The following is a 27,102-nucleotide window of genomic DNA, read 5'->3' on the forward strand; positions in this document are numbered from 1 at the left end:
TGACGGATTAGCATGTCTATGGCATTTTCAATGTTAAAGTTAGCATTAAGCTGAGCCATTATCAAACCTACCTCCCCAGCGTGCAAAGGATTCTGGGATACTCTAAAACTGTGAATACCACCAGAACAAAAGAACTAGTAGTGGACTTCAGGAATGACAGTTCAGACTTTGATCCATTCTGTTTCTAGATTCCTGGGTACACACATCACTGAAGAGCTCTCCTGGACTGTCAACACCACAGTGGTCATCAAGAAAGCACAAAAGCGACTCCACTTCCTGAGGATCCTCAAGAGAAACAACCTGCAAGAGAAGCTGCTGGTCTCCTTCTACTGCTGTTCAAGTGAGAATGTGTTGACATATAGTGCATCCTTGTGTGGTATGCTAACTGCACTGCAGCGACAGGAAGGCTCTTCAGAGGGTCAGTAACACCGCCCAGAGGATCATCGGATGCCCACTGCCTTCACTAAAAGACTTATTCAGATCCTGCTGCCTCAGGAGAGCAGCCAATATTCTTAAAGACCTCTCCCATCCCGGACATCAACTGTTTCACCCGATGCCCTCTGGCAGATGCTACCAGACTATCAAAGCATGCACAAACAGGCTTAAAAACAGTTTCTATCCCACATAGCCATATGCACACTGAAGTCACACCAATGGTGACTCTTTCTGCACTGCACCTTTAAATTTGATTTATCATGTACATATTCTATTTCAACACCATTGTGCAATATGTGGAATAACTACCTCACTTTTCTGTTGCACCTTAAGCACAATGTATGCTTTTTAAGTACACATTGCCAGTAATTCATTGCAAATGGTACTATTGTGAATGCCCTGAACAGGACTGGTGCTAATTTCGTTATAGAATGACAATAAACAAGTTCTAGTTATGTGAAATTATTAGATATATGATACATTTAAAAACCTGCAATTCAGACCTATATTGTCCTGGTTCACGCCCCTGTTGTTCATGTTTAATTTCTTGGGATTCTTATACTTTGATTATGATTATTTGAGAAATTCCAGTGCAACCCAGGGTGCTGAGTGCAAAGGGTTGAATTAAGTTTACCAGTTAGTCACGGGGGAGTTGTGTTCATAAACTGAAATCACTCAGGATGGCACTTGAAAGTGGATGCAAGATCAAGGTTCTCTGACAAGTTAATGGACCACCACCAACTTATCAGTGTGCACGAGTGGACAGTGGCCACCAAAGCTCCCTGAGATGAAGCAGTGAAATAGTAAGGTAAACAGTGTTTTGCTTCTGTACATCACCACAATGGAGCTGAAATCAAGATGTGATTGTAATACTAACTTTTAGCTTCAATCCAAGGGGTTTAACAAAAATATCATATTAACCATTTAGCAATCAGATATGTTTAAGCACATTCTCTTCATTTTCAACAGCCATAAGTCATTGCAAAAACTAAACATGAGGATGATGCAAATCATCACATTTACAGCCAGTTTTCCATAAATAAGTCAGGGGATGGAAACATGAAGAATTCCATATCACAGAATCTGTCTTAGACTTCATTTACATCAATCATTAATAAATCCAAACAGTATGGTACAGTATGATAATGTATGGTGTCATTGTCTGGAGTAGTCTGTACAGAAGGGGGCTGGTTCAAGTCCCGGCTGGGAATTGTCACCTGATTCCCCTCCTACTGCCCACCCAGCAGTACAAGGGGTACCTGGCTAATAGTTGGGGAAGGTATAAAAACCTGGCCACCCTACCTCCCCATGTGCACCTCTAACGAGCACATCCATGAAGCTCAGTAAAAGTATGACTCACCCTTTACCTATAGTGTTTTCATCCCAAACTGTTAAAACCAACAAACATCATCTACCACCCAATTCTAATAGCTGTTTGCCTGGCTTTATGGTAATTGGGGGGCAACCGTCTCTGTGCTGCTTTTTCTGCTGAAGTTCTTGTGCTGACTCCTCCAGGTCATCTGCTTTGTACATACCAGTTTCTGCTCTAATGATATCATAATTGCTGTTTTCCCATACAGTGGACAATGGCTGCTAAGCCTGAAGGTGATCCAGCAAATGAGCTGGAGATCAGACAAGGCGCGCTATGATGAAAATAAATTGTAGATGCACAAAAAATATGACATACTGTGTCACTGAGACATTCCCCCCTCCCTTATGTCTTCATCGCCATGGTCATTAGTGGCTGAAAACTGCAAACACACCTTCAACAGTCCATGTGTGTCCTCTAGCAGCACCTATAAGAAACTGTGCTTTTAACTGTAACCATGTGGTGACCAAAACTGGCAGCCTGGCAAAAAGTAAAAATGCACACTTGCATGTATTCAAAATCCAAGAACCTGGCAAATCTAACAGCATAGTTTGTATGTCACACATCATTCCTGCAAAGTCTGTTCCCACAAAGACAAGCTCCTCTCCTCACCACACTCTAATAGGAGTGAGATAGTGCAGTTTGAACAATCATTTCTCAGTTCAGCTGAATTCATGCTGACGCTCCAGTTTGCTCGGTTTGCTTTCAGAAAACTCTCCTCTTCCTCTTTTTAATCCTCCAAGGGGAAGCAGAGAGCGGGTGAGGGAGAAAGAGAGACCAGCGCTGAATGCTGACAGGGACATAACTTGCCTTCCCTGCATACCTTGTTTACGGTCTCCCTCCCTGCTGCTATACCCTCCACTCTCAATGGAGCCATAAAAAACAAATACCAGCTTTTAGAGAAATTGCCTGTGTGCTGAAGATTAATAACAGTTGCACCGCTTCACCCAAGAAAGTCTCCAGAGGCAAAAACGAGTGGAAGATTAAAAGTGCCACATTCCCAAATTGGAGTGATTCAATGTTCAGGTCGTTTTCTAACCGGCTCATTGAGAGTCGAAACCTTGAGTCTGCCTGCCACACAAAGAGCACGTGAACTCATCGATAGCATGAACCAGCATGAACATATTGATGAGCTGACCACGTCATCGATCCTCTGTGTTTAAGATAGAAAGGTGGTGGCAGGGGATCACGCTGTCAGCATATTTAAAGTTGCTTCGTTTGCCATTAGGTTGGAACTGTAACTCCCTGGAAATAATTAACAGACTAAGAATTTGACATAGGAGTTTACTGGAAATGTGTTCGGCAGACTTGATATCAGTTTGTCATTTATATGAAAAATCGAGACCAGGATCAAGTGACATCGGGACTCAATTTGTACACGGTTGCTTTGTCAAATCGTTTTTCTCTTCCCTTGTTTAATAATTCCTTGTTGTGCTTTAATTTTATTTCCTTGTTTTTCTTAGTATGGCCAAAGCACATGGTCACCCCACTGAGTATAGTCTGCTCGAGGTTTCGTCCTATAAACAAATAGTGCCTGAAGGAGGTTTTCCTTGCCATTGTTGCCAATTTGCTTGCTCACGGGTTGGGTAAGGTTTAAACCTTACACGTGTGTATCACCTTGGTACAACTTCTGTTGTGATTTGGTGCTGTATAAATAAATTAAACTGAATTGAGTCTCCCCTTGTCAAATGCTAAAGGATATAGCTTAGGTGGTTTTGATGTCCATTAACCCTTTTAGGGGGTTTAAACCCTGGCTGAGTGTCAAAGTACCTCAAAGCAAGATACAGAACCTCAAAACTATTTAACTACTGGGCACAGTGATTCCATATGAATATGGGAAAATGATGCAAAATAAACAACTATGTTGTGAATACATAAAAAATAAACCCCGACATTTATTTCTTTGCATTGTTTTGGGCACATGTACTGCACAGAAAATTTTTGAACAATGAAAAATGCCTTCTACAATTGTATTATAAAAATAAAACAGTAAACTTGTGACTTTTCATATTAAAAACTATGAAATGTTTAAGTTATAAACCACTTTAATGTCATTTAGGTGGTCTGCAGTTTATAAGACACTTGGGTATTATTTAATTAGCTTTAACAATCATTTTATCATTGAACGATGACTGTTGTCCTACTGCTGTCATATAACAGGCGGCATGTGTACAAGAAGGTTTTTTTCTCTCTCCGTTGACAGTGCAATTGCATGGAATTTTCAATGAAAAAGCGAAAATCTCACATTTAATTTTAACAGAATAAAATATGAACACTTTCAAATTATATTTTCTGTCAAATGACTGATAAAAATGAATAAAATCATCAAAAAACATTATCTATCTATCTATCTATCTATCTATCTATCTATCTATCTATCTATCTATCTATCTATCTATCTATCTATCTATCTATCTATCTATCTATCTATCTATCTATCTAGCACTTTAATATTTCAATAAAAGAACCAATCAAATTAAAAGGATAAATGGTGAAACAAAACCTCACTTCAGAATCATGTACAGAATGTTTACGACACTTGGCACATTTTTTTTTAGCAGTGCCCTGGAGTTTCTATAGTAACAAGACCGCAGCAACCCCTTTGAAGCCTTCTTGCAGTTGCATAGCAACACAAACACATAAACACAGAGTTTTCGCTCCAACAATAATATATAAATAAATATATATATATATTAAAAGAACTGACATTTAACAGCATTTCTCTTACTTTTAAATTTATTTCACGCAAATCTGTACATTATGTTTATAACAGACTGAAATAAAATAAGTGTCGTGACTTATTTGGATTTTGAAGCAAGTCTCGATTCAGTGTTTCATTAGAGTTCAACAAAACTTCTGCAGAGACGCGACGCATAGCTTACATAAATGCCAAAGGAAAAGAAGGTGATGAAAGCTGAAGGTTTCACCATAAAAGCCAACATGAAGAATGCCGTGGTGAGTGGAGCTTTTTGACTTTCAGCGAATGTTTGATAGTCGACAGTGTATCTGACTTTTTGCTTGGCTATTATTTAGTGACACACCTGCCTAGTTCGCGAGCCATGTGGGAGTTTTAATTAAATAATACAGAGAAAGTTTCCCGCAGAGGGGAAGATGCTATTACCATTTTACAGTCTCTCTTTTTACTCACAATGTAGCAACAGATACATTTCAAGAAAACCGACCATGTCTCCAAAAGATACAATGGCTGAATTCGGATTGTCAAAATAATTACCTCCTACAACCCCTGGCAAAAAATTATGGAATCACCGGCCTCGGAGGATGTTCATTCAGTTGTTTAATTTTGTAGAAAAAAAGCAGATCATAGACATGACACAAAACTAAAGTCATTTCAAATGGCAACTTTCTGGCTTTAAGAAACACTATAAGAAATCAGGAAAAAAAAATTGTGGCAGTCAGTAATGGTTACTTTTTTAGACCAAGCAGAGGGAAAAAATATGGAATCACTCAATTCTGAGGAAAAAATTATGGAATCATGAAAAACAAAAGAACGCTCCAACACATCACTAGTATTTTGTTGCACCACCTCTGGCTTTTATAACAGCTTGCAGTCTCTGAGGCATGAACTTAATGAGTGACAAACAGTACTCTTCATCAATCTGGCTCCAACTTTCTCTGATTGCTGTTGCCAGATCAGCTTTGCAGGTTGGAGCCTTGTCATGGACCATTTTCTTCAACTTCCACCAAAGATTTTCAATTGGATTAAGATCCGGACTATTTGCAGGCCATGACATTAACCCTATGTGTCTTTTTGCAAGGAATGTTTTCACAGTTTTTGCTCTATGGCAAGATGCATTATCATCTTGAGAAATGATTTCATCATCCCCAAACATCCTTTCAATTGATGGGATAAGTAAAGTGTCCAAAATATCAAAGTAAACTTGTGCATTTATTGATGATGTAATGACGGCCATCTCCCCAGTGCCGTTACCTGACATGCAGCCCCATATCATCACTGACTGTGGAAATTTACATGTTCTCTTCAGGCAGTCACCTTTATAAATCTCATTGGAACGGCACCAAACAAAAGTTCCAGCATCATCACCTTGCCTAATGCAGATTCGAGATTCATCACTGAATATGACTTTCATCCAGTCATCCACAGTCCACGATTGCTTTTCCTTAGCCCATTGTAACCTTGTTTTTTTCTGTTTAGGTGTTAATGATGGCTTTCGTTTAGCTTTTCTGCATGTAAATCCCATTTCCTTTAGGCGGTTTCTTACAGTTTGGTCACAGATGTTGACTCCAGTTTCCTCCCATTCGTTCCTCATTTGTTTTGTTGTGCATTTTCGATTTTTGAGACATATTGCTTTAAGTTTTCTGTCTTGACGCTTTGATGTCTTCCTTGGTCTACCAGTATGTTTGCCTTTAACAACCTTCCCATGTTGTTTGTATTTGGTCCAGAGTTTAGACACAGCTGACTGTGAACAACCAACATCTTTTTGCAACATTGCGTGATGATTTACCCTCTTTTAAGAGTTTGATAATCCTCTCCTTTGTTTCAATTGACATCTCTCGTGTTGGAGCCATGATTCATGTCAGTCCACTTGGTGCAACAGCTCTCCAAGGTGTGATCACTCCTTTTTAGATGCAGACTAACGAGCAGATCTGATTTGATGCAGGTGTTAGTTTTGAGGATGAAAATTTACAGGGTGATTCCATAATTTATTCCTCAGAATTGAGTGAGTCCATATTTTTTCCCTCTGCTTGGTCTAAAAAAGTAACCGTTACTGACTGCCACAGTTGTTTTCCCTGATTTCTTATAGTGTTTCTTAAAGCCAGAAAGTTGCCATTTGAAATGACTTTAGTTTTGTGTCATGTCTGTGATCTGCTTTTTTTCTACAAAATTAAACAACTGAATGAACATCCTCTGAGGCCGGTGATTCCATAATTATTGCCAGGGGTTGTAATCAATATAAGCTTGTCAGCTTTAGTTTGGCGTAATCACAACAACATCAGGTGAACAGTGCAGTAAATTACAAAGCTTTTTGTGTATGGTTCCCAATTATTAAGGGAACAATGACAATGGTAATTAGCTATGCTGATATCTATGTCAAGCACAGTCAGTCACCATCATCTTAGCCTTCTCAGGGTTCAAAATCAGGAAGTTTTATCTCACCAAATTCAGAACATGAGATCTTCCTTGACAGATGTATAAAGCAATGTGTCATCAGCATAGCAGTGAAAATTTTCCCCTACTATGCTGATTAGGAGGTTAAAAGGAAAATAGGCTGACAATAAAGCCCTGCGGCCATTCATTACAGAAAATTTTGATGTGTCATTAAAGAGAGACACTGTGATTTTTTTGTTAAATATGTTCTTAGGCTCAAGATAACTCATCCAGAAATACCAAAGTAATTTTCAAGTCTACACCAATATGCAGCCATATCAGAAGTCAGACAAAGGTCTAATAATAGCAGTACTGGTGATGTATGGTTACGCATTTTCCAGAATTGTGTGCATTAATAAATACTTGGAGTTTTTCATTATTTTTTAAAAGGGTTTGGTACAGTAAATGTACCAGAAACATTTGGACAGTACTGTGTATTGACTAAACTGACACAGAACCCATTCGAAAGCTGCTGTGCTGTGATTTTTGCACAGTGAAATTCAGGAACCATATAATAGAGAATTACAAATACTTTTTTCTTTTGAACTTGCATTAAACATATTTGCATAAAAGCTTGCAGAATTGTTTGAGATGTACCCAGTATATGATTTGAGTGCTCACTGCTCATATTTCGCTTCTAAAAGGTCATTGTTTATTTGCTGAGCTATTGTAGCTTTTATCTGTCATTTTGATGAAGTTACGCAGCTGTGACATGCTCATTGCTGTTCTGGTGCCCTTTTACTGTTGGAAGCATCCTGGCTGTTGCCGAGCAGTCCTTGTCCTGGACCTTCAGTGTGGTTACACTAAATTGAAGTAGCAGACTAATTTCCAAACACAGTCAAGTTGGGTCATTTACTGCAAATGAAGATGGATCAGGGAAGTGTAATAGGTTTGGATAGTGGAGCACATTATTCTTTATTGATGGATGTATTGATCACTAAAGTAAAAATGTCATTTGGTGCCAAAACATAGATTAGTAGTTGGACTGGTTCTGTCTGTGCTTGGTGTTTAGAAGGATGATGCACTGATTCTTTTGTGTACTCACAAAGGTGTGGATTGGACTAAACTGAGTAAATGAAGCATTCATTTACTCAGCAGCATTCTGGACTTGCTGCAGACGCCTTAGAGAGGACTGATCCAGCACATAGTAGAGCGAGTTACAGTAATATGGATGGATGAGATTTATTGTCATTGTTATTACAAGTGCAATAACGAGATATTATGAACAAATGAATAACTCGCTCAAAAGCACAAGCTGGAAGGTAGGTCTCTACTTTACTTAAGATTCTGAGTTGAATCAGGCATCAGAAAGACAACAAATACAGTATAATTTGTCAGCATTAAGTAACAAGAAAAACAAAAGAAATACTAAGGTGATCGCCGGCCACTAGCCCTAAACTTCACTAAAAGACCCAGAATTTAGATAAAGCTGAGGCCGCAGCCCGCTCCATTTCCTAATAAAATGAAATTAAAAGAATAAAAAGCGTAGTAACATACTATGCCAGTATGCTAGCCATACAAAAGGGAAAATAAGTGCATCTTAAGTCTGGACTTGAAAGTCTCTACAGAATCTGACTGTTTTATTGACGCAGGGAGATCATTCCACAGAACAGGGGCACGATAAGAGAAAGCTCGGTGACCCATAGGCTTTTTATTCACCCTAGGGACACAAAGTAGTCCTGCATCCTGAGAACGCAAAGCCCGGGCCGGTACGTAGGGTTTAATTAGGTTAGCTAAGTAGGGAGGTGCCAGCCCGTGAACAGTTTTATAGGCTAGAAGCAGAACCTTAAAATCTGATCTCACAGGGACAGGAAGCCAGTGAAGAGATGACAAAATGGGTGTAATGTGGTCAAACTTTCTGCTTTGTGTCAAATACTAATTTATAAATTTGTTGGGTTTGGCAGAGTCCAGCACTGCCAGCATGGTGACATGTGTAGCTGCCCCATTTGAGCTACTAAACCGCTCCTCAGAACATCTGTGGGTGATATCATGGAGGGTTTGTGTGCTACATTTATAGTCTGTGATTGTACCCCGAAATACTTGGTATGCAATAAGAACAGCTGAGACCGCAGAGTGTAAACTGATGAAGAAAACAAACCTGTCCACAGCACCTGTAGCCAGGCAACCTTTCTGTGGCACACGTAAACAAGAGCTAATCATTACCTGTGTGTTGTTGAGTACGGGGAAAATGTCTCAGTGTCAGTGGAATATTACAATTATTGTGCATGTTAATTAGTGCCTTTCCTTGCTGCTGCTTTTGTGTTGACAGATTGTGACTAATTTGTGTGTAATACATTATGTGTACTTGACATTTTCACATGTTGTTCTTGCTTTGTCATTCGAAAAGAATATTGAATTTCAGTTTGGGTGAGGAGAAAAGTGTGATTGTCTTTGGGGTGTTGCACAATCATATATAGCAAACATGGTCTGTGATGGCTCACATACTACATTCTCTTGCTTTTAATTGTCACTTGACACCTTTTCACAGAAGCAGTTGTCTGTTGAGCAACAAAGCATGTCACAGATTCTCGTGTTGCTTCAGCTGACAGATTGAGGCGTTCTTATGCGCTCACTTTCTTGATCTCTCAGGTAATTATCCCAAACCTACAGTGTTTTTTTTTTTCTTCTTTTTTATAGGCAACTCTGAGTTCTTGATTAGACTACCTCACTGAAATGGAGGAAATAAAGACAGGTGGTTAATGATGTAAGAAATAATTTCCAAACTAGGCTTGCACACATTGTTTTACGTCAGGGAAAACAAAAGCATTTGTACTTTTTAGGATGTTCCATGCATTTATCTATTTTGGTGTTTTGTTTTGACGCCATCTGTATTGACAGCTTTGACTTTGCAAGGTGAAACTGAGCACCAATTTAAAAGTCGAAGTACACAGATCTGGCAGTAAGTGCAATTTGAGAAAGGTTTATATCAAACATCATATCAGTTCAAGCAGAGTGATGAAATCGCAACTTGTCCATTGATATGCATCCGTTCCTTCATTTGTGTTTAACAAATATCCTTTGTCTGCTCACTTATGACAAAATTCATCAAGTCAGTTCGTATTCCTGCCTGCTTAAATTATCTGACTCATAACAACGCAATACTTTACCTACGGCTGGACAGTTAATCAATTTTTATGCAGAGTCAAATTTCAAAGAATGGGAAAATTATAATTTTGTGATCATTTTTCTGTCTACAATGTTTTCTGTTGAATCAAATATTTACACAATCAGACCAGAGTGACAGGACTGTTCATAACAAATAATGATCGGTAGAACTAATGTCTTATAAAGCAATCACTGTGTGTTCACATTAACACACAAGTGAGTGCAACACAGTCTCACTCCAGACTGAAGCTACCCAACCCTGACTGACAGCAACAGTTGACTGTACAGGTATCTGCACATTACAAGGCTTAAAATTATAGTAAAAATGTAGATAAGTGGGTGAGTGACTTCATCCATCCCAGCCAACGTATGTAGACAATAACTCAAAAACGCTTCATGCTATCGTCTTGTAATTCGTCTTGATAAAAGAACATATAATGAGGACAAACGCTGTTATATTTGGTGAACTCTGATGCCCCAGATCAGATGAAAAGGCAACTTTGTTTTGCTTGTGTAATTTCCAGTCATTTTTGCCACCTGCTAGATGGTTCCTGAATGGCAGATAAATTATAAAAAATTCCAAAAAGCTGTGGCAGAAACTCTCATGTGTCCCCTGAGCAGTGGACACATTGTTTACTTGATGCTCCATTATGCCCAGCTAACAAGCCAGCAACTGTAAAGAGAAACATGATGCCTGCCACTTGTGCAAAATTCAGGATAACAATATCTAGCACAACGGGAAAGTAAAACTGGAATTAAAAAAATACATTGAACATGTCGTTGGGGCCAGTTCAGGAATCTGTCTGTACTACAGTTATTGCTGACTTGAGACACTGCTACAGAACGTTGCTAAACCTGTTTTGAACATTTTTTTTCTGTAGTCTGTATCAAACGAAAGACATCAAGAGTTGGGCTAAATGAAACAAAAAACATCTCCAGTTGATTTGAAACAAATGCTTCAAAACATTCCTGTTGATTTACACATTCTGATTTTGAAACATAAAAAAACACAAATGAATGAACTGGGATAACACTGTTTTTGAATTTCATATTCAAAGGCTGCGGTCAGTGTAGGGTGTACATACTCATTCTTTGCTTGTTTCATTAATCAGTACTTGCAAATGCAGTATTTGCATGAATACCATAGTTTGACAGCATTGGACAAAGTTTTGTGGAGTCAGTTGTATCTTGGGGGTTCTATGAGGGTTACATGATATGTGTCACTGCAGACATTTGAGGCAAACTAAGCCATTTCCTGCTGCAGCTGGATATGACTGCTGTGGTTTGGGGACCAGCTCTTGTTACAGTTATGTTACAAAGCAGGCGTGGGCAAGAGTGTGCCATGAAGGAGGCAGGATGGTGCAGGGTTTTGCTTGCAACTGATCACCTCAGCAGGTAGTTTTTCTGATGAACTCCTCTTCTCAAATTAAAGTCCAGGGTCCATCTCCACGAAGCAGCCTAAGGCAAATACAGCTGCTAGTGACGTTATTCTAAGAAAAAAATCTTAGAATTCCTCAAATTCTTAGAGATTTCTTAGAATGTTCGAGATCGCGAGTACAAACGGCCGAGATGAGTTTCCTCCGAAGGGTGGCTGGGCGCTCCCTTAGAGATAGGGTGAGGAGCTTGGTCACTCAGGAGGAGCTCGGAGTCGAGCCACTGCTCCTCCACGTCGAAAGGAGCCAGTTGAAGTGGCCCCGGGGAAGACCCAGGACACGCTGGAGGGACTACGTCTCTCGGCTGGCTTGGAAAGGCCTTGGGGTTCCCCCGGAGGAGCCGGGGGAGGTGTGTGTGGATCGGGAGGTCTGGGCGGCTTTGCTTGAGCTGCTGCCCCCGCGACCCGACTCCGGATAAAGTGGAAGAAAATGGATGCATGGAGTTTCATCAGCATGACGTTAAGTTATCCTCATGATTACACATCTTAATGCAGTTCAGGTTATACTTATATGATCGGTTGATTTTACTGTCCATTCATAACTAGGAGGATGGAGCACATTTGTTTTTTTTATTTCTCCCCTTTCCATGCCAACCAGTCACTCTTAGAGGACTGTGTATGACTGCGTCATACCTAGCAATGGGGTCAATCCTGCCTTTTCACAAAGATAGGAGTTTTTGTCCGTCCTTGCTCAGAGCTGCTCTCGGACACCTCCTGGTTCACTTTTAAGCTAAGATTCCTTGCCGGGAAATTTTAGGCTATGTTAGGAGCTCTTTGAGAGGACTTTGAGTCACTTGGCAGTAAGGCTGCAGCTATCGATTATTTTAGTAATCGAGTATTCTGTTGATTATTGTGGTGATTAATCGAGTAATTGTATAAAAAGCACCTTTGCGTTTTTATACATCAATAGTCCAGGGCTCTCCGTAAGCAATTGCACAATGTCGCTGTGTGTTTTTATACATCAATAGTCCAGGGCTTTCCATAAGCAATTGCAGAATGTCGCTGTGCCAAAGTGTTGACATGTCAATGGGATATGGCTGGAAAAAAAAAAAATCTGTGTGAGTGTTTTTTTTTTTTTAATCCCTCTTTCTCTGCAATTCAGCAGATGAGATGCATTTCAGCTGGAGGTTGAAAATGCAAGCTTCAGAGTCAGTTTTTTATTATTATTTTATTTAAGTTACCGTGTTTGTGAAGCGAAAAAAAAAAAGCAAATTAAAAAGCGAAACACCCAGTGCGAGTCTGAGGGAAACACAGAAGAAGGAGTGGACTTCTGCTGTTTGTCAATGTAGCCGAGGAAAGAGCTGTGACTCGCCCAGTCTGACAGACCATCACACCAGGTAGAGAGAGAGACAGCAGCTGGCTGCCGGGTCAATAGTCACTCCCCGCACAGTTCGTCGCTACATCTACAAGTGCAAGTTAAAACTCTACCATGCAAAGCGAAAGCCATACATCAACAACATCCAGAAACACCACCGCCTTCTCTGGGCCCCGAGCTCATTTGAAATGGACAGAGGCAAAGTGGAAAAGCTGTGGTCTGATGAGTCCACATTTCAGATTGTTTTTAGAAATCATGGACGTCGTGTCTTCTGGACAAAAGAGGAAAAAGACCATCCAGATTGTTACCAGCGCAAAGTTCAACACCCAGCATCTGTGACGGTATGGGGGTGTGTTGGTGCCCATGGCATGGGCAAGTTACACATCGGTGATGGCACCATCAATGCTGAAAGGTACATCCAGGTTTTGGAGCAACACATGCTGCCTCCCAAGCAACGTCTTTTTCAGGGACGTCCCTGCTTATTTCAGCAAGACAATGGCAAGCCAACAGCATGGCTTCATAGTAAAAGAGTGCGGGTGCTAGATTGGCCTGCCTGCAGTCCAAACCTGTCACCCATTGAAATGTGTGGCGCATTATGAAGCACAAAATACGACAACACAGACCCCAGACTGTTGAACAAGTGAAGTCATACATCAAGCAAGAATGGAAAAAATTCCACCTACAAAGCTTCAACAATTAGTGTCCTCAGTTACCAAAGGCTTATTGAGTGTTGTTAGAAGGAAAGGTGACGTAACATACCACTGTGCCAGCCTTTTTGAAACGTGTTGCAGGCATCCATTTCAAAATGAGCAAATATTTGCACAAAAACAATAAAGTTTATCAGTTTGAACATTAAATATCTTGTCTTTGGTGTATTCAATTGAATATAGGTGGAAGATGATTTGCAAATCATTGTATTCTGTTTTTATATACATTTCACACAACATCCCAACTTCATTGGAATCGGGGTTGTGCGTATGTGTGTGTATATATATATATATATATATATATATATATATATATATATATATATATATATATATATATATAATATATGCAAAAATGCTGTTTGAAGACACTTTTAGGCCCCTCTTTGACCAGCTAAACTGCTCACTGCTGTTTAGCTGTGTATGCTATCCTTTCAAAGTAGGGGAAGAGCTGTAGTATTATGATAACAATAAATACATGTACTTGAGATTAAAAGTGCACCTGTCGGTGTATATTTTTTCTGTCAGGTTCTGCCGTCAGTTGCAAAAATGGGAAAGCTCTCACTGACTTCCTCCTGCCTTTTTTGACGGTCATAAACAAATCTGCTGTCAAGATTCTTCTCAATGAAGGCTCGTGCAAAGGCCTTTGATATTCACCCTCTCCGCACAGGTTCTGCTGTGTCTGGAACATGAATGATACTCTTACACTATACCATCGGCTAAATCCTCAACAAAAACGTTACATTTTTTTCAGAGGCTTGCTCATGTCTGTTGGCTTCTGTTTTTTCCTCCCCTGTGGTCACTGACTTATCACTCCAGAGAGGACAGCTTTGTGGAGAGCTGTGATTTGTAGGTAACGACAAGGCCATTTCAAGCCTTGAAAGGGTATGGGGACTTGATGCATCAGCTTATTTTGCTTTAAAGTATTTGTGGTCATAGAAATTGAATCAATAGTTCAGGCTCATGTAATGTTCTCCCCCTTTTTTTTTCTTTTTTTTTTTGCCTGAGTGATTCATCCCATCGTTTAAAGAGGAAAGAAAAATTCTGGTAGGTCATCACCCTTTGAACAAAGATGTTATTTTCTATGTCAAAGGCTTATTCCACATAGGTAACAAAAATAACAGTTTTGACAAAAGAGCACAAAGACAAGTGCATAGTGTCATGTGATAACGATGGGTATGAAGTTACACATTGGTGGGCAGAGTTCAGCTAATTAGTAAACGTCACTTTTTTGTTAGTGTATTAGCTTTTCAGCTAAGTTTGAAAACCATGAACAACTAATTATCTTTTATGAAATTCCGTTACATTAACCTTCAGTCAGTCTAAGCTACTAAACGTGACCTCCATAGCTTATTCTTGTCCTCCCTTGTAGAATCATCATTATATACCTGAGTAGACAGAGTATGTCTATTCTCACTTTGGCGCCTTCTCTCGATCTGTACCTCTACATCTGACCAATTCTTTGAGAAAGCCTTAGTTTAACAAGTCATGAGATGAAACTACTTATGATACATTTAAATCTAACATGAATATCAAAATAACAGCTAAAGGAGGCAGTAGAATGTATAGTTAATGAAGTTTGCAGCCCTCTCAGTAGTTATCGGCGAACTGCAAAATTACCATCTAATATACTCAAGATGATTTACAGCATTCTGATTGACATTTACGATTCTTGGCTCTGCAGAGCAATGATCAGATGTGGAGAAGCAAAAATATACTCAACAAAAATATAAACGCAACACTTTTGGTTTTGCTCCCATTTTGTATGAGATGAACTCAAAGATCTAAAACTTTTTCCACATACACAATATCACCATTTCCCTCAAATATTGTTCACAAACCAGTCTAAATCTGTGATAGTGAGCACTTCTCCTTTGCTGAGATAATCCATCCCACCTCACAGGTGTGCCATACCAAGATGCTGATTAGACACCATGATTAGTGCACAGGTGTGCCTTAGACTGCCCACAATGAAAGGCCACTCTGAAAGGTGCAGTTTTGTTTTATTGGGGGGGGATACCAGTCAGTATCTGGTGTGACCACCATTTGCCTCATGCAGTGCAACACATCTCCTTCGCATCATCCGTGAAGAGAACACCTCTCCAACGTGCCAAACGCCAGCGAATGTGAGCATTTGCCCACTCAAGTCGGTTACGACGACGAACTGGAGTCAGGTTGAGACCCCGATGAGGACGACGAGCATGCAGATGAGCTTCCCTGAGACGGTTTCTGACAGTTTGTGCAGAAATTCTTTGGTTATGCAAACCGATTGTTTCAGCAGCTGTCTGAGTGGCTGGTCTCAGACGATCTTGGAGGTGAACATGCTGGATGTGGAGGTCCTGGGCTGGTGTGGTTACAGGTGGTCTGCGGTTGTGAGGCTGGTTGGATGTACTGCCAAATTCTCTGAAACGCCTTTGGAGCCTGCTTATGGTAGAGACATGAACATTCAATACACGAGCAACAGCTCTGGTTGACATTCCTGCTGTCAGCATGCCAACTGCACGCTCCCTCAAATCTTGCGACATCTGTGGCATTGTGCTGTGTGATAAAACTGCACCTTTCAGAGTGGCCTTTTATTGTGGACAGTCTAAGGCACACCTGTGCACTAATCGTGGTGTCTAATCAGCATCTTGATATGGCACACCTGTGAGGTGGGATGGATTATCTCAGCAAAGGAGAAGTGCTCACTATCACAGATTTAGACTGGTTTGTGAACAATATTTGAGAGAAATGGTGATATTGTGTATGTGGAAAAAGATTTAGATCTTTGAGTTCATCTCATACAAAATGGGAGCAAAACCAAAAGTGTTGCGTTTATATTTTTGTTGAGTGTATATACGGTGACTAACAGAGTGCGTAACATCTCCCACGTTCACACATGCAGTGAGTGTCTCAATGGAAGCTCAACTAAATGAAGTCAAAATGTATGCATTAGTGCAAATGTAAAACTACAAAAATTGAAATTAGCAAGGTGCAAATTGAGTGAGAGTGTAAAACACAATGGGTGGGGGGTCAAGTCTGCCTGTTTTTTAATTTAAATAGAACATAGAACCGGGACATGTTTGGGCTGGAGCTTTCTTAAAATTAAAGAGGACACAGACCACTATTTATGTATGAATCACAGATGTGCACCGATCAAAGCACTCAACGATAATGGTGAAGTTCTCCTCTCAGAATGTAATAAATTACACTATTTTTTTAATATAATTTTCAAAATTTGCACTCATTTACCCCAGTATTCCTGTTTCTGCAGCATCACCATTAGAGTGGCCCTGCCATCTACTTATAAGATTTCTTCACATAGCCTACTCATTGAAATAGTTGAATATACGAGGTCTATTAGAAAAGAAACCGACCTTTTAATTTTTTCAAAAACTATATGGATTTGAATCACGTGTGATTGCGTCAGACAAGCTTGAACCCTCGTGCGCATGTGTGAGTTTTTTCACGCCTGTCGGTTGCGTCATTCGCCTGTGGGCAGGCTTTGAGTGAGCACTAGTCCACCCCTCCCATCAGAATTCCTTTGTCTGACTACTTGCTGAGAGACTGGTGCTTTGCTTTATCAAAATTTTTTCAGAAACTGTGAGGCAGATCCGAGTGGACACCATTCGAGAAATTCAGACGGTTTTTGGTGAAAATTTTAAGGGCTGATGAGAGATTATGGAGTATTACTGTCGCTTTAAGAACTTCCCATGGAGCCGGACGGCGCGCTGCACCCCGAGCCGCTGTCGTCAGCCTGTTTCGAGCTGAAAACTTCCAAATTTAAGCCTCTGTTGACCCAGGACGTCGTGAGAGAACAGAGAAGTTTCAGAAGAGGTCGGGATCAGCAGTTTATCCGGACATTCCACTGTTAAAGGAGATTTTGTAATGAAAGACGTGCGGACGGATTTGCGCGTCGGCACCCAGCCGCTCATGGCGTGGCGCCACAGCAAAACACCTCCTTGTTGATAACCATTCATAAGATTCAGGCGGTTTTCGATGGCTTTCAGTCGAGTGAGTATCCGAGAAATTGTTTAACAGCTGGGCATGTTCAAACTTGTCCTGTAATGCTTCCAACAGAGGTGTTTTGCCATTAGTGCGGCGCTCTAGTCTTGTGATGTGCTTTGTTTGATATGATACAAAAGGTTAAGTTCTGTAATTTGTGCATACTTCTATGAACACAATCATTTGTGTCTTGGCTAAAGTTAGGGTAAGGTTGAAGGTAAGAATAACAAAAGATGACTTAACACATTTTCTTTCTCTCTCGGATGATTGGTGATTCCATCGGTGCCTCCTGGTGCACAAGTACATGGGATATATACAAATTTGGCTAAAAAATACATATGGATATGTAAGAATTCATGTGCATTACTTGTTTTGTATGTTTTTACCCCAAACATTTGAATTAAATTTGTGGGGTGATGGTCTTTGCGTGATAATGAAATTGATTAAATGTTTGTGGTGATATGAAGCTTCTTCAATTTTTTTCCCTTCACCTGTTTTGTCTCTTTAAGAAGGGCTTTCCCTTTTTTCTGTAACACTACCTGAAAGGGTGTTTTTTTTAGAAACATGCCATATAATGTCATAAAAAAATGTACATTGTATGTAATCCTGTGCTCTGAGTGTCCACAAGTTAGACTGTAAGAGAGATGTGGTGATTCTGTCACAATTTTTGGTGCTGTGTTCTCTGTTCTATTTCTGTGTGTTATACAGGAAAAAAGCAGGGTAAAAGCAATATGCCTTTGACGGTAAGAAATTAAGCCATCTAAGCAAATTAAGACAGTGACAGTCTAGAATTGATTCTTGGTCTGGGTTTAAATGACTCTACGATTTCAGTACAGCCTGATTAAACTTAATCTCACGTTAAATTGCAGTAACAACCTAGTTAAAATGCAGTATTAAATTTAATTTTCATTTAGATTGAATTTAGATTTGTAATTAAATCTAGAAATTTAGAAGTTGGTGTAATAGCCTGCTGCATAACACTCAAAACCCTTTTCCTGTCTGGTGAAGACGCCACAGGACGAGGGTATCATAATGAGCACAGCAGGGAGAAAATGACCACAAATTTCAGATGAATCTAATTTGTGTAATAGCAAGTGTAGTTGTTGATGATGGCAGAATCATTACAAGCTTTTATGGAGATGAATCTATTTATTATTTACTCTCAGCCAGAATAATTCTTTCCTGTAGGCCGAAACACATTTACCTGACACAGGAACTCACAATGTACTGTACCTCCTGTAGCACTACGAGGTCTATTAGACAATAAACCGACCCTTTTATTTTTTTTTAACTATTTGGATTTGAATGACATGCGATTACACCAATCATGGTTGAACCCTCGTGCGCATGCGTGAGTTTTTTCACGCGTGTCGGTGACGTCATTTCAATGTGGGCAGGCCTTGAGTGAGATGTGGTCCCGCCCTCTCGGCTGAATTCCTTTGTTTCACACGCTGCTCGAGACGGCGCACATTACTTTATCAACATTTTTTCTGGACCTGTGAGGAATATCTGAGTGGACACTATTCGAGAAATTAAGCTGGTTTTCGGTGAAAAGTTTAACGGCTGATGAGAGATTAGGGGGTGTTTCTGTCGGTGTAAGGACTTCCCACGGAGCGGGACGTCGTGCAGCGTTTCCAGGCACCGTCGTCGGCCTGTTTCGAGCTGAAAACATCCTAATTTAAGGCTTAATTCACCCAGGACGTCGTGAGAGAACAGAGAAGATTCAGAAGAGGCCGGCATGAGGACTTTATGCGGACATTCCACTGTTTAAGGACATTTTTTAATGAAAGACGTGCGCGCAAATTCGCCGAGTCGTTTCCGTGACGACTCGGCAAATCTGTGTGCGCCGCGACAGGAAAAACACCTCCGTGTTGAAAACCATTTGTAAAATTCAGGCGGCTTTTGATGGCTTTCAACAAGTGAGTAACTGAGAAATTGTTTAACAGCTTGGGCATGTTCCAACTTGCCCGTTAAGGTTTCCAACGGAGGTGTTTTTCCTGTCGCGACCCCCCGCGGTCGGGTCCGGCCCGACATGCGACTCTGCCCGCACGTTCTTTCATTACAAAATGTCCGTTAACAATGGAATGTCCGAATAAACTCCTCATGCCGACTTCTTCTGAAAGTTCTCTGTTCTCTGACGACTTACTGGGTCAACAGAGCCTGAAATGTGGAAGTTTTCGACTTGAAACGGCGAGACACTGCTGCCTCGAAGCGCAGATCGCCGTCAGGCGCCGTGGGCCGTCCTTACGGCGACACTACCAGACCAAAATCTCTCATCAGCCGTTAAAATTTTTACTGAAAACCAGCTGAATTTATCGAATGGTGTCCACTCAGTTGTGCCTTACAGTTTTTGAAAAATGTGTTATCAAACAAAGCAGCAATCTGAGCCATTCCTAAACAATGAAAAAACGATGAGAGGGTGGGCGACTCCTCACTCAAAGACTGCCCACAGGCGAATGACGTAACCGACAGGCGTGAAAAAACTCTTGCATGCCCACGAGGGTTCAAGCATGTCTGATGTAATCACACATGATTCAAATCCATATGGTTTTTGAAAAAAATAATAAGGTCGGACACTTTTCTAATAGACCTTGTACACATAAACGTGATGCTGGCTGGGCTGTTTCGTGTTGTTGTATTTTCATTATGCATGTGTAAGTAATGGCTGTCTGCAGCATGCTGCAAATTCACTTTTCTGTCTGACTGCTCACCTGCCCTGCTTGAACTGCCCCACAGTGTTTTCTAATCTAGTTTAGCTTTTAGACTCGCACATACTCTAAATGTGTGTGCATGTGCACACTCTTAAACTACTATATTTTCTGGACTAACGTGGCACCGGACTATTTGCTGCATCTGCACAAAAATATATCATGAAGAGGAAAACATGTATAAGTTGTATCGGTCTATAATTTGGATTTATTTTTGAAGCATGGTGTTATTGCTTCATGCAACATGAAGCAAAATACATTTTGATTGGTGTGTTATTTATAATGCAAACACCACATTAGCAAGCAGAAGTTAAAAGACTAATTGTTCTTATACAAGGCAAAAAGAACTGAAGAATGAACTGCTTTATGTCACCAATGAATAGAAGAAAATGAGTGTTCAAAGCTAAACGTGTGTATGGTGACCTCAGTAAATGTAATTAAACCACTGTACATTTTTCAAACATTATGATTAGCCTTACCGTAGCCTAGTTATCTTCATCATTGTTGTTCTGGCTGTCCCACAAAGGGCAAACAAGTTGAGAGCCAGGTAGCATGAAGGCTAGATTTTTTTCCCCCCTTTATTTAAGAGTGTGGTTTTTCAGTTTGAGAGCGTGATTGATTAATGTGACTTTTTCTCTAAGAAAAAGCATGTCCTTGTCATCTAGATCATCTTCTTTAATACCACTTTTTGCTCCAGAGTGTGAATGACAATATATGTAATTTCACATTCTCAATTAAGGTCCACGTAAACCAAGGTAGTGACATTTTTTTGCAGGTAACCACAACTCTGCACTTTGTAAAAACCATAACAAGTGATGTGTTTTGTGTGTGATTGGCTGCAACTTAGACGCTTAAATGGACTTCCACATTATGAGCCTGTATGAAGGCATTTGCACATTTTGAATCAATGAGCCAATCTGTATAGCACCCACCACTACATCTTTGTTGTATCACAAACTCAAATTTGTTGGATGTGGTGTTGTATACTTCCTTAATAATTGAAATAAATGTAGTCCAAGACATCTTCAGTGACTTGGAATCCATCTCCAGGCTTGTTTGAAGAAAACTGACTGTAAAAGTGATGATTTACTTGTGCTACACTGAAGAGTGTCTGTTATGGTCTGCACGCAGGTTGAGGAGCGGTCCAGCGTCTGACTGAACTCAGCGCTAAATAACCAGAAGCAGTTCCAAAAGAAACAAATTTATTTTTCTTCCCACTGTGCTATACACAAAATACAAAATGAATGAGTCTGGTGGGGTGAAGAGGCGGCGCGCTCTCCCAGCGCCTCAACGGATCGGAGCCCAAACGTTCTGGACTCAGGAGTTCCGCTGACACCCCCCAGGTGGCTTTTCCCAAGACTGTACTCTCTGACGTGTGCTGACAGCGCTTGCCTCTCACCCTCGTCCTCCTTCACAGGCGCAATGTCAGCTTCTGGAGCGGCCCTCAGCGTCCTCAAACGGTCGTCACAGGGTCGTATTCTCCGGCACTTAAGCCCAGATCACTGCTGGCTTAAATGCAGTTCTTCATCTCTTCATTGGTACCAGCTGAGTCCTCAGAACTGCACGTGAATGTCACAGGTGTCATAGATCGTCCTGATTAGAGAATCGCACGTGAGTGCAACAGTTGCAGCAGATCACCGTGACAGAGGTGAGAGACTCTTCTGCAGCACATTCTCCCCAGAGATCAGCCCCAAACCACCTGGGAAGGAAAACAAACACAAAAGCCGCAAAACAGTGTCCAGCCAAGCCCCCCAACACACAACAGTGTCATTACTTACGACTTTTCAATTTTTATTTAATTTATATCATGTTGTAGAGATTAGTTGTCACTGTGAGTTTATAGGGGATTTTAGAAATTTTTGTACACAAAAGCCTGATTTTTTTTTTTTTTTTTTTACTGTTATCATTCAAACATTCAGACATGAAATAGCTCAAGGGTTCACAAACCTTTATATTTGATGTTGAAAATATCCAAATTTTCAGATATAGATAAATTTGGCAGAAGATGTGCTTGTGCCTTAGCCTATAATTTTCCTGTCAAGATTTATCAGATTGATTAGCTTATAAATGATGGCGGGCCATTTTTGAAGTGCCTATTGAGTGGCATATCTGTAACCTTCTTTATAATAGGCACTCTGCTGGTTCTGTGTGTTACGCCTGCATTCCTCACAGCTTGGCTGACACTGGCCTCCGTGTTTGTAATGCTCTCTTTCAAGCCCTTGTAGCTTGCACTAATTATATGGCTTTTAATGGAGCATTTTATTGCTGCTTCTCTAGCCTCTATTTTCCTCTTGATAGTTAATTAGCTCTATGTCATGTAATATCTAATGCAGAGGACATCTAGACTTTTGCCTACTCCATGAACAGTGGCCTTCTTGTGTCTAAAGTTGTATTGTGTTACTTAAATTACGGCATATCAGGGATGGGCAATTGGATGCCATGGGTAACAGTTCATTCTAAAATTTTATATTGTTATAAAATGTTTAAATTCTTATTACATTGGGATGCATACTATCGTGTTTAAGCATGTTAGAATTATGGATAATGTCGTGGCCCTGTGGCCTGTTTCTCCCTTGAATGAGAGATCAGCTGATTTGCTGAGTGGAGGTACCTGATCCTATTGCCTTTACTGCAATTAATGAAGATCAGCTGTGCCCTTAGTCAAGTTGGCACTCTTCTTTTGTCTCTCTTTGTTTTATGTTATCTTAGCTGTAACTAAATTTGCTAAACATGCTGAATATGTCGACAGAACATGAACCTGTTGTGGAAAATTCATTGTATCTGAAAACACTTTTGTCACAATACATTGAAACCTTTTTAAAACCATTTTTTTTCATTCGTTCCCATCACACACACTTTGAAAATCTTTTAAAATTCACTCTTAAGTGCAACAACATTGACTTGACATTTTTAGTTTTCTTGAGTAATCCACATGCACATATGTCCCGCAGTCACTCCAGAGCAACAAAATCTGAGATGTCATTATGCGTCCAACTAAATATTGACATTATTCAAGTGCAAACAAGGCAGTTCATGGTTCAGTGTCCCCCACTGGTAGTAACTGAATCATTCATGCCCTCACATTCACAATCCAGAAATGGACACACACACACACAGAGCATGATGGTATATGGCTTGCCAAACTTACTATATGTTAATGCTTATAAATTTTTGAATAATTGGACAGAAGTTACTGCTATTGTTTAACAATGATGTAATTTACAGAGTGTGCCATCGTGTCTGAAGTGGCTCTGTTGTAAAAATCCTGACTGGCAGATGGCCCAAAAGTCCATGTCCCTACCCAGTAACAAGCAACAACGACCGCCAGCAACAAGGCTTCAGAAGCAACATGATATGTCTTTATTTTCTTTTTTCTGAACATGGCCCAAAATAGACGGTTCACTGGTCCTCATCTGTATCCATTAGAAGCCAAAGTTTCAGCGCTGAATATGCAGCAGTTTTTACCGAGTTACTTACGGAAATTTTGCATTCCCACTCACTCAGTGACTCCTTTAATCCTATGCTTGCCCTGCTAATAACAGGGAGCGTGTTCCAATTGGAATATCAAGGAATATTTTTACTCTAAATGAAAAAGAGATATGAGGACATAAAAATACTGCACCAAGTCTGTGATCTTGCACGCAGCATGCAGTTTAAAGCGTGCAGCAACCACCTTCACAGATGATGCTGGAGGGCTGCGGTGTTCTTCACCTGGTGCCAGAAATGTAAATCTGCAAACCCCTTGAGATTTGAGGTAGCTTGTGCCTTCACTTCAAAATTCTTCTGCGGATTAATCTGCTATAAAGCTCATGCTTCACATCCAGCTGAGTCAAAGCACTCGCAGTCGAAGGTACACTGCAGGCATCAGCTCTGCTGCAGCAAGCTTGAGATGGAAGGCCTGGAAGGCAACAGTACTGAGATTCTGTCAGAAATGATCCACATCACAGCCCGGGACCTCTCCCGCTTCAGCCACCTCTGCTCATTACCCTCGCCATCCGGAATCACCAAGCAAATTTTACTAACGAGTGTTTGATCAACAGAACGTGCCGTGGCAGGGGTAGATGGGCAACCTGCTCATGACTCATTCTGTCTCACTGTCTGTCTCTCTCTTTCTTCACATCTCCTCCCTGGCCCTTAAGACAAAGGAGAACAAAGGATAAGACAGAAGAAAAGCGATATAACCTCTTGGCTGTTCTCTGTGGAGCACACCAGAACATGTCTGGTCTCAGACACAGTGTTGCCTGTCCTTTGAAGGCCCTCATCTTTGATTCCAAATGGTTCAGCACAGTGACAGATGCTCAACTTTCCATCTGTCTCTGACACCCATCTCTTTAGTGTAGTTGAATCTAAGTGACTTTGTTTGATCTGCCTGTTCCAGTGAGGCTGTGACATGGTTGCTGATGTGCAGAAGAAAATGTGACTGAGAAATCGATCAATAACACTCAGCACAACTGCTAAATATGGCGTTATTTTTCTAAGACATTCTGTACTGCACTGGATTTATTATTGCATTTGTATTTTAGAAATGTGGTTGATGGTATAATATTGAGTGTCGTTAATTAAGGTTTCTGAGGTCATCATCACATAATTTGACGACAGTACTCTGAGATGAGCTGCAAAAAAAGAAAAAAATCAAGTTGAGGGGAAAGATATTGGAGAGCTAATATAATTCAGCAGGGAGAGGATGACGCAATATACCTCTTAAACAGATAAGTGCTTATTTTATTATTGGAGACAAAATTGATTTTGTCATCCAGACTAAAATGAGAAAGTCATGTATAACAGTAATCGGTTTGGTCTGTTTTTATGCTCTTTTGAGTCATTTCTTGACCCTATACAAGACATACATGCTTCTGTTTAAATGTTTAGTAACAGGGGACTGAATATGTTTTGAGTTTTTTAAACTTAAGTCCATTTTTTAAGTGATTCTAATGGCTATGCTAAAGTAAAGTCCCCTTCACACATAGTACGAAGTTTGATCGAATATGGCAAGACAGCGCAAAACAGTTTGAATTAGCACACCACGAAACATCGCGCAGATGGGCAGGCGTGCAAGGGTGATGGTGTCTTTCGAGCAGGAACACATTGCGAGTTGCACCACAGTGCACCGCTGATGTGGAATAAATAAAACATAAAAACCAGCTGGTACCTGTGGAACCACATCGCATTGCTGATGTGAAATAAGAAAAAAAAAAAACACCCACGGGATTCGTACCTGCACTTTACTGATTGCCAGCCTGAAACTTTACCACTGAGCTACCATCACTGGCCTGTAAATGGTGCGGGGAAAATGCATGAAATCAACAGAGATGGACATATTTAAAAAATAAATAAAACCGTACACCATAAAAAACACAGCATTTTATATTGAATCCTTCTTACAAGCAGGCAATATAAATATGATCCATCTGTTCCTCTGTAGATGACCCATGGTCACAGACATATAGTCATGAAATGACATGAATGAGAAACAGTTGGCTCTTCTCATGTCCACATCTGACACGCATGTCTTGTGGATGGCACGCCAGAACTGACACCGCGTCATATGGAACAGAGCTCATGTGGGTGACGTAAAAGTCAGATCGCCCACTGCGTATTCTGATCTGACGGTCTGTTTCAGCCTCGAGGTATCCTCTCAATGGGCTGTAACGAGGGAGCGTGCATACGCTCGTTGCAGTCCACAGCATATATCGTCACAGCGATATGTTTTTATTTATGTCCACATGATGACAGCAAACAGACACACGTGCATCACAGTGGGCAGTTGTTAGTCCATGTCTGTCCAAACACAGTATGTGTTGTCCAGCTGGGATTTGCACAGCGCACACTCTGTCTTTCAGCCACTGGTGTTCCGCAAATAGTTGTAGCAACAGGTATACGAGGCGTTCGAGGCAGGGACAATTTTACATGTTACATGATTCCTGCTTTGTGTGCACTTTGTGCGCACTTTGACCAAGCTTCGCACTATGTGTGAAGGGGCCCTAAATGATAAACCTAATTTATTTATATAAATTACACTCAACAAAAATATAAACGCAACACTTTTGGTTTTGCTCCCATTTTGTATGAGATGAACTCAAAGATCTAAAACTTTTTCCACATATACAATATCACCATTTCCCTCAAATATTGTTCACAAACCAGTCTAAATCTGTGATAGTGAGCACTTCTCCTTTGCTGAGATAATCCATCCCACCTCACAGGTGTGCCATACCAAGATGCTGATTAGACACCATGATTACTGCACAGGTGTGCCTTAGACTGCCCACAATAAAAGGCCACTCTGAAAGGTGCAGTTTTGTTTTATTGGGGGGGATACCAGTCAGTATCTGGTGTGACCACCATTTGCCTCATGCAGAGAAACACATCTCCTTCGCATAGAGTTGATCAGGTTGTCAATTGTGGCCTGTGGAATGTTGGTCCACTCCTCTTCAATGGCTGTGCGAAGTTGCTGGATATTGGCAGGAACTGGTACACGCTGTCGTATACGCCGGTCCAGAGCATCCCAAACATGCTCAATGGGTAACATGTCCGGTGAGTATGCCGGCCATGCAAGAACTGGGACATTTTCAGCTTCCAAGAATTGTGTACAGATCCTTGCAACATGGGGCCGTGCATTATCCTGCTGCAACATGAGGTGATGTTCTTGGATGTATGGCACAGCAATGGGCTTCAGGATCTCGTCACGGTATCTCTGTGCATTCAAAATGCCATCAATAAAATGCACCTGTGTTCTTCGTCCATAATAGACGCCTGCCCATACCATAACCCCACCGCCACCATGGGTCACTCGATCCACAACATTGACATCAGAAAACCGCTCACCCACACGACGCCACACACGCTGTCTGCCATCTGCCCTGGACAGTGTGAACCAGGATTCATCCGTGAAGAGAACACCTCTCCAATGTGCCAAACG

General features: G+C 40.7%; 1 protein-coding gene across 1 annotated transcript in view; it reads left to right on the top strand.

The window, feature by feature from the left end:
- Nucleotides 1-4,517: 4,517 nt before the first annotated feature.
- Nucleotides 4,518-27,102, top strand: part of pacrg (PARK2 co-regulated) — a 348,747-nt gene continuing 326,162 nt past the window's right edge. Inside the window, exon 1 of the mRNA XM_034159429.1 lies at nt 4,518-4,759. Coding sequence (XP_034015320.1) covers nt 4,691-4,759 — 69 coding nt within the window. The 5' untranslated portion in view covers nt 4,518-4,690. The remainder of the gene's footprint in view (nt 4,760-27,102) is intronic.

This window comes from Thalassophryne amazonica, chromosome 19 (assembly GCF_902500255.1).
Source record: "Thalassophryne amazonica chromosome 19, fThaAma1.1, whole genome shotgun sequence".
Lineage (NCBI taxonomy): Eukaryota > Metazoa > Chordata > Actinopteri > Batrachoidiformes > Batrachoididae > Thalassophryne > Thalassophryne amazonica.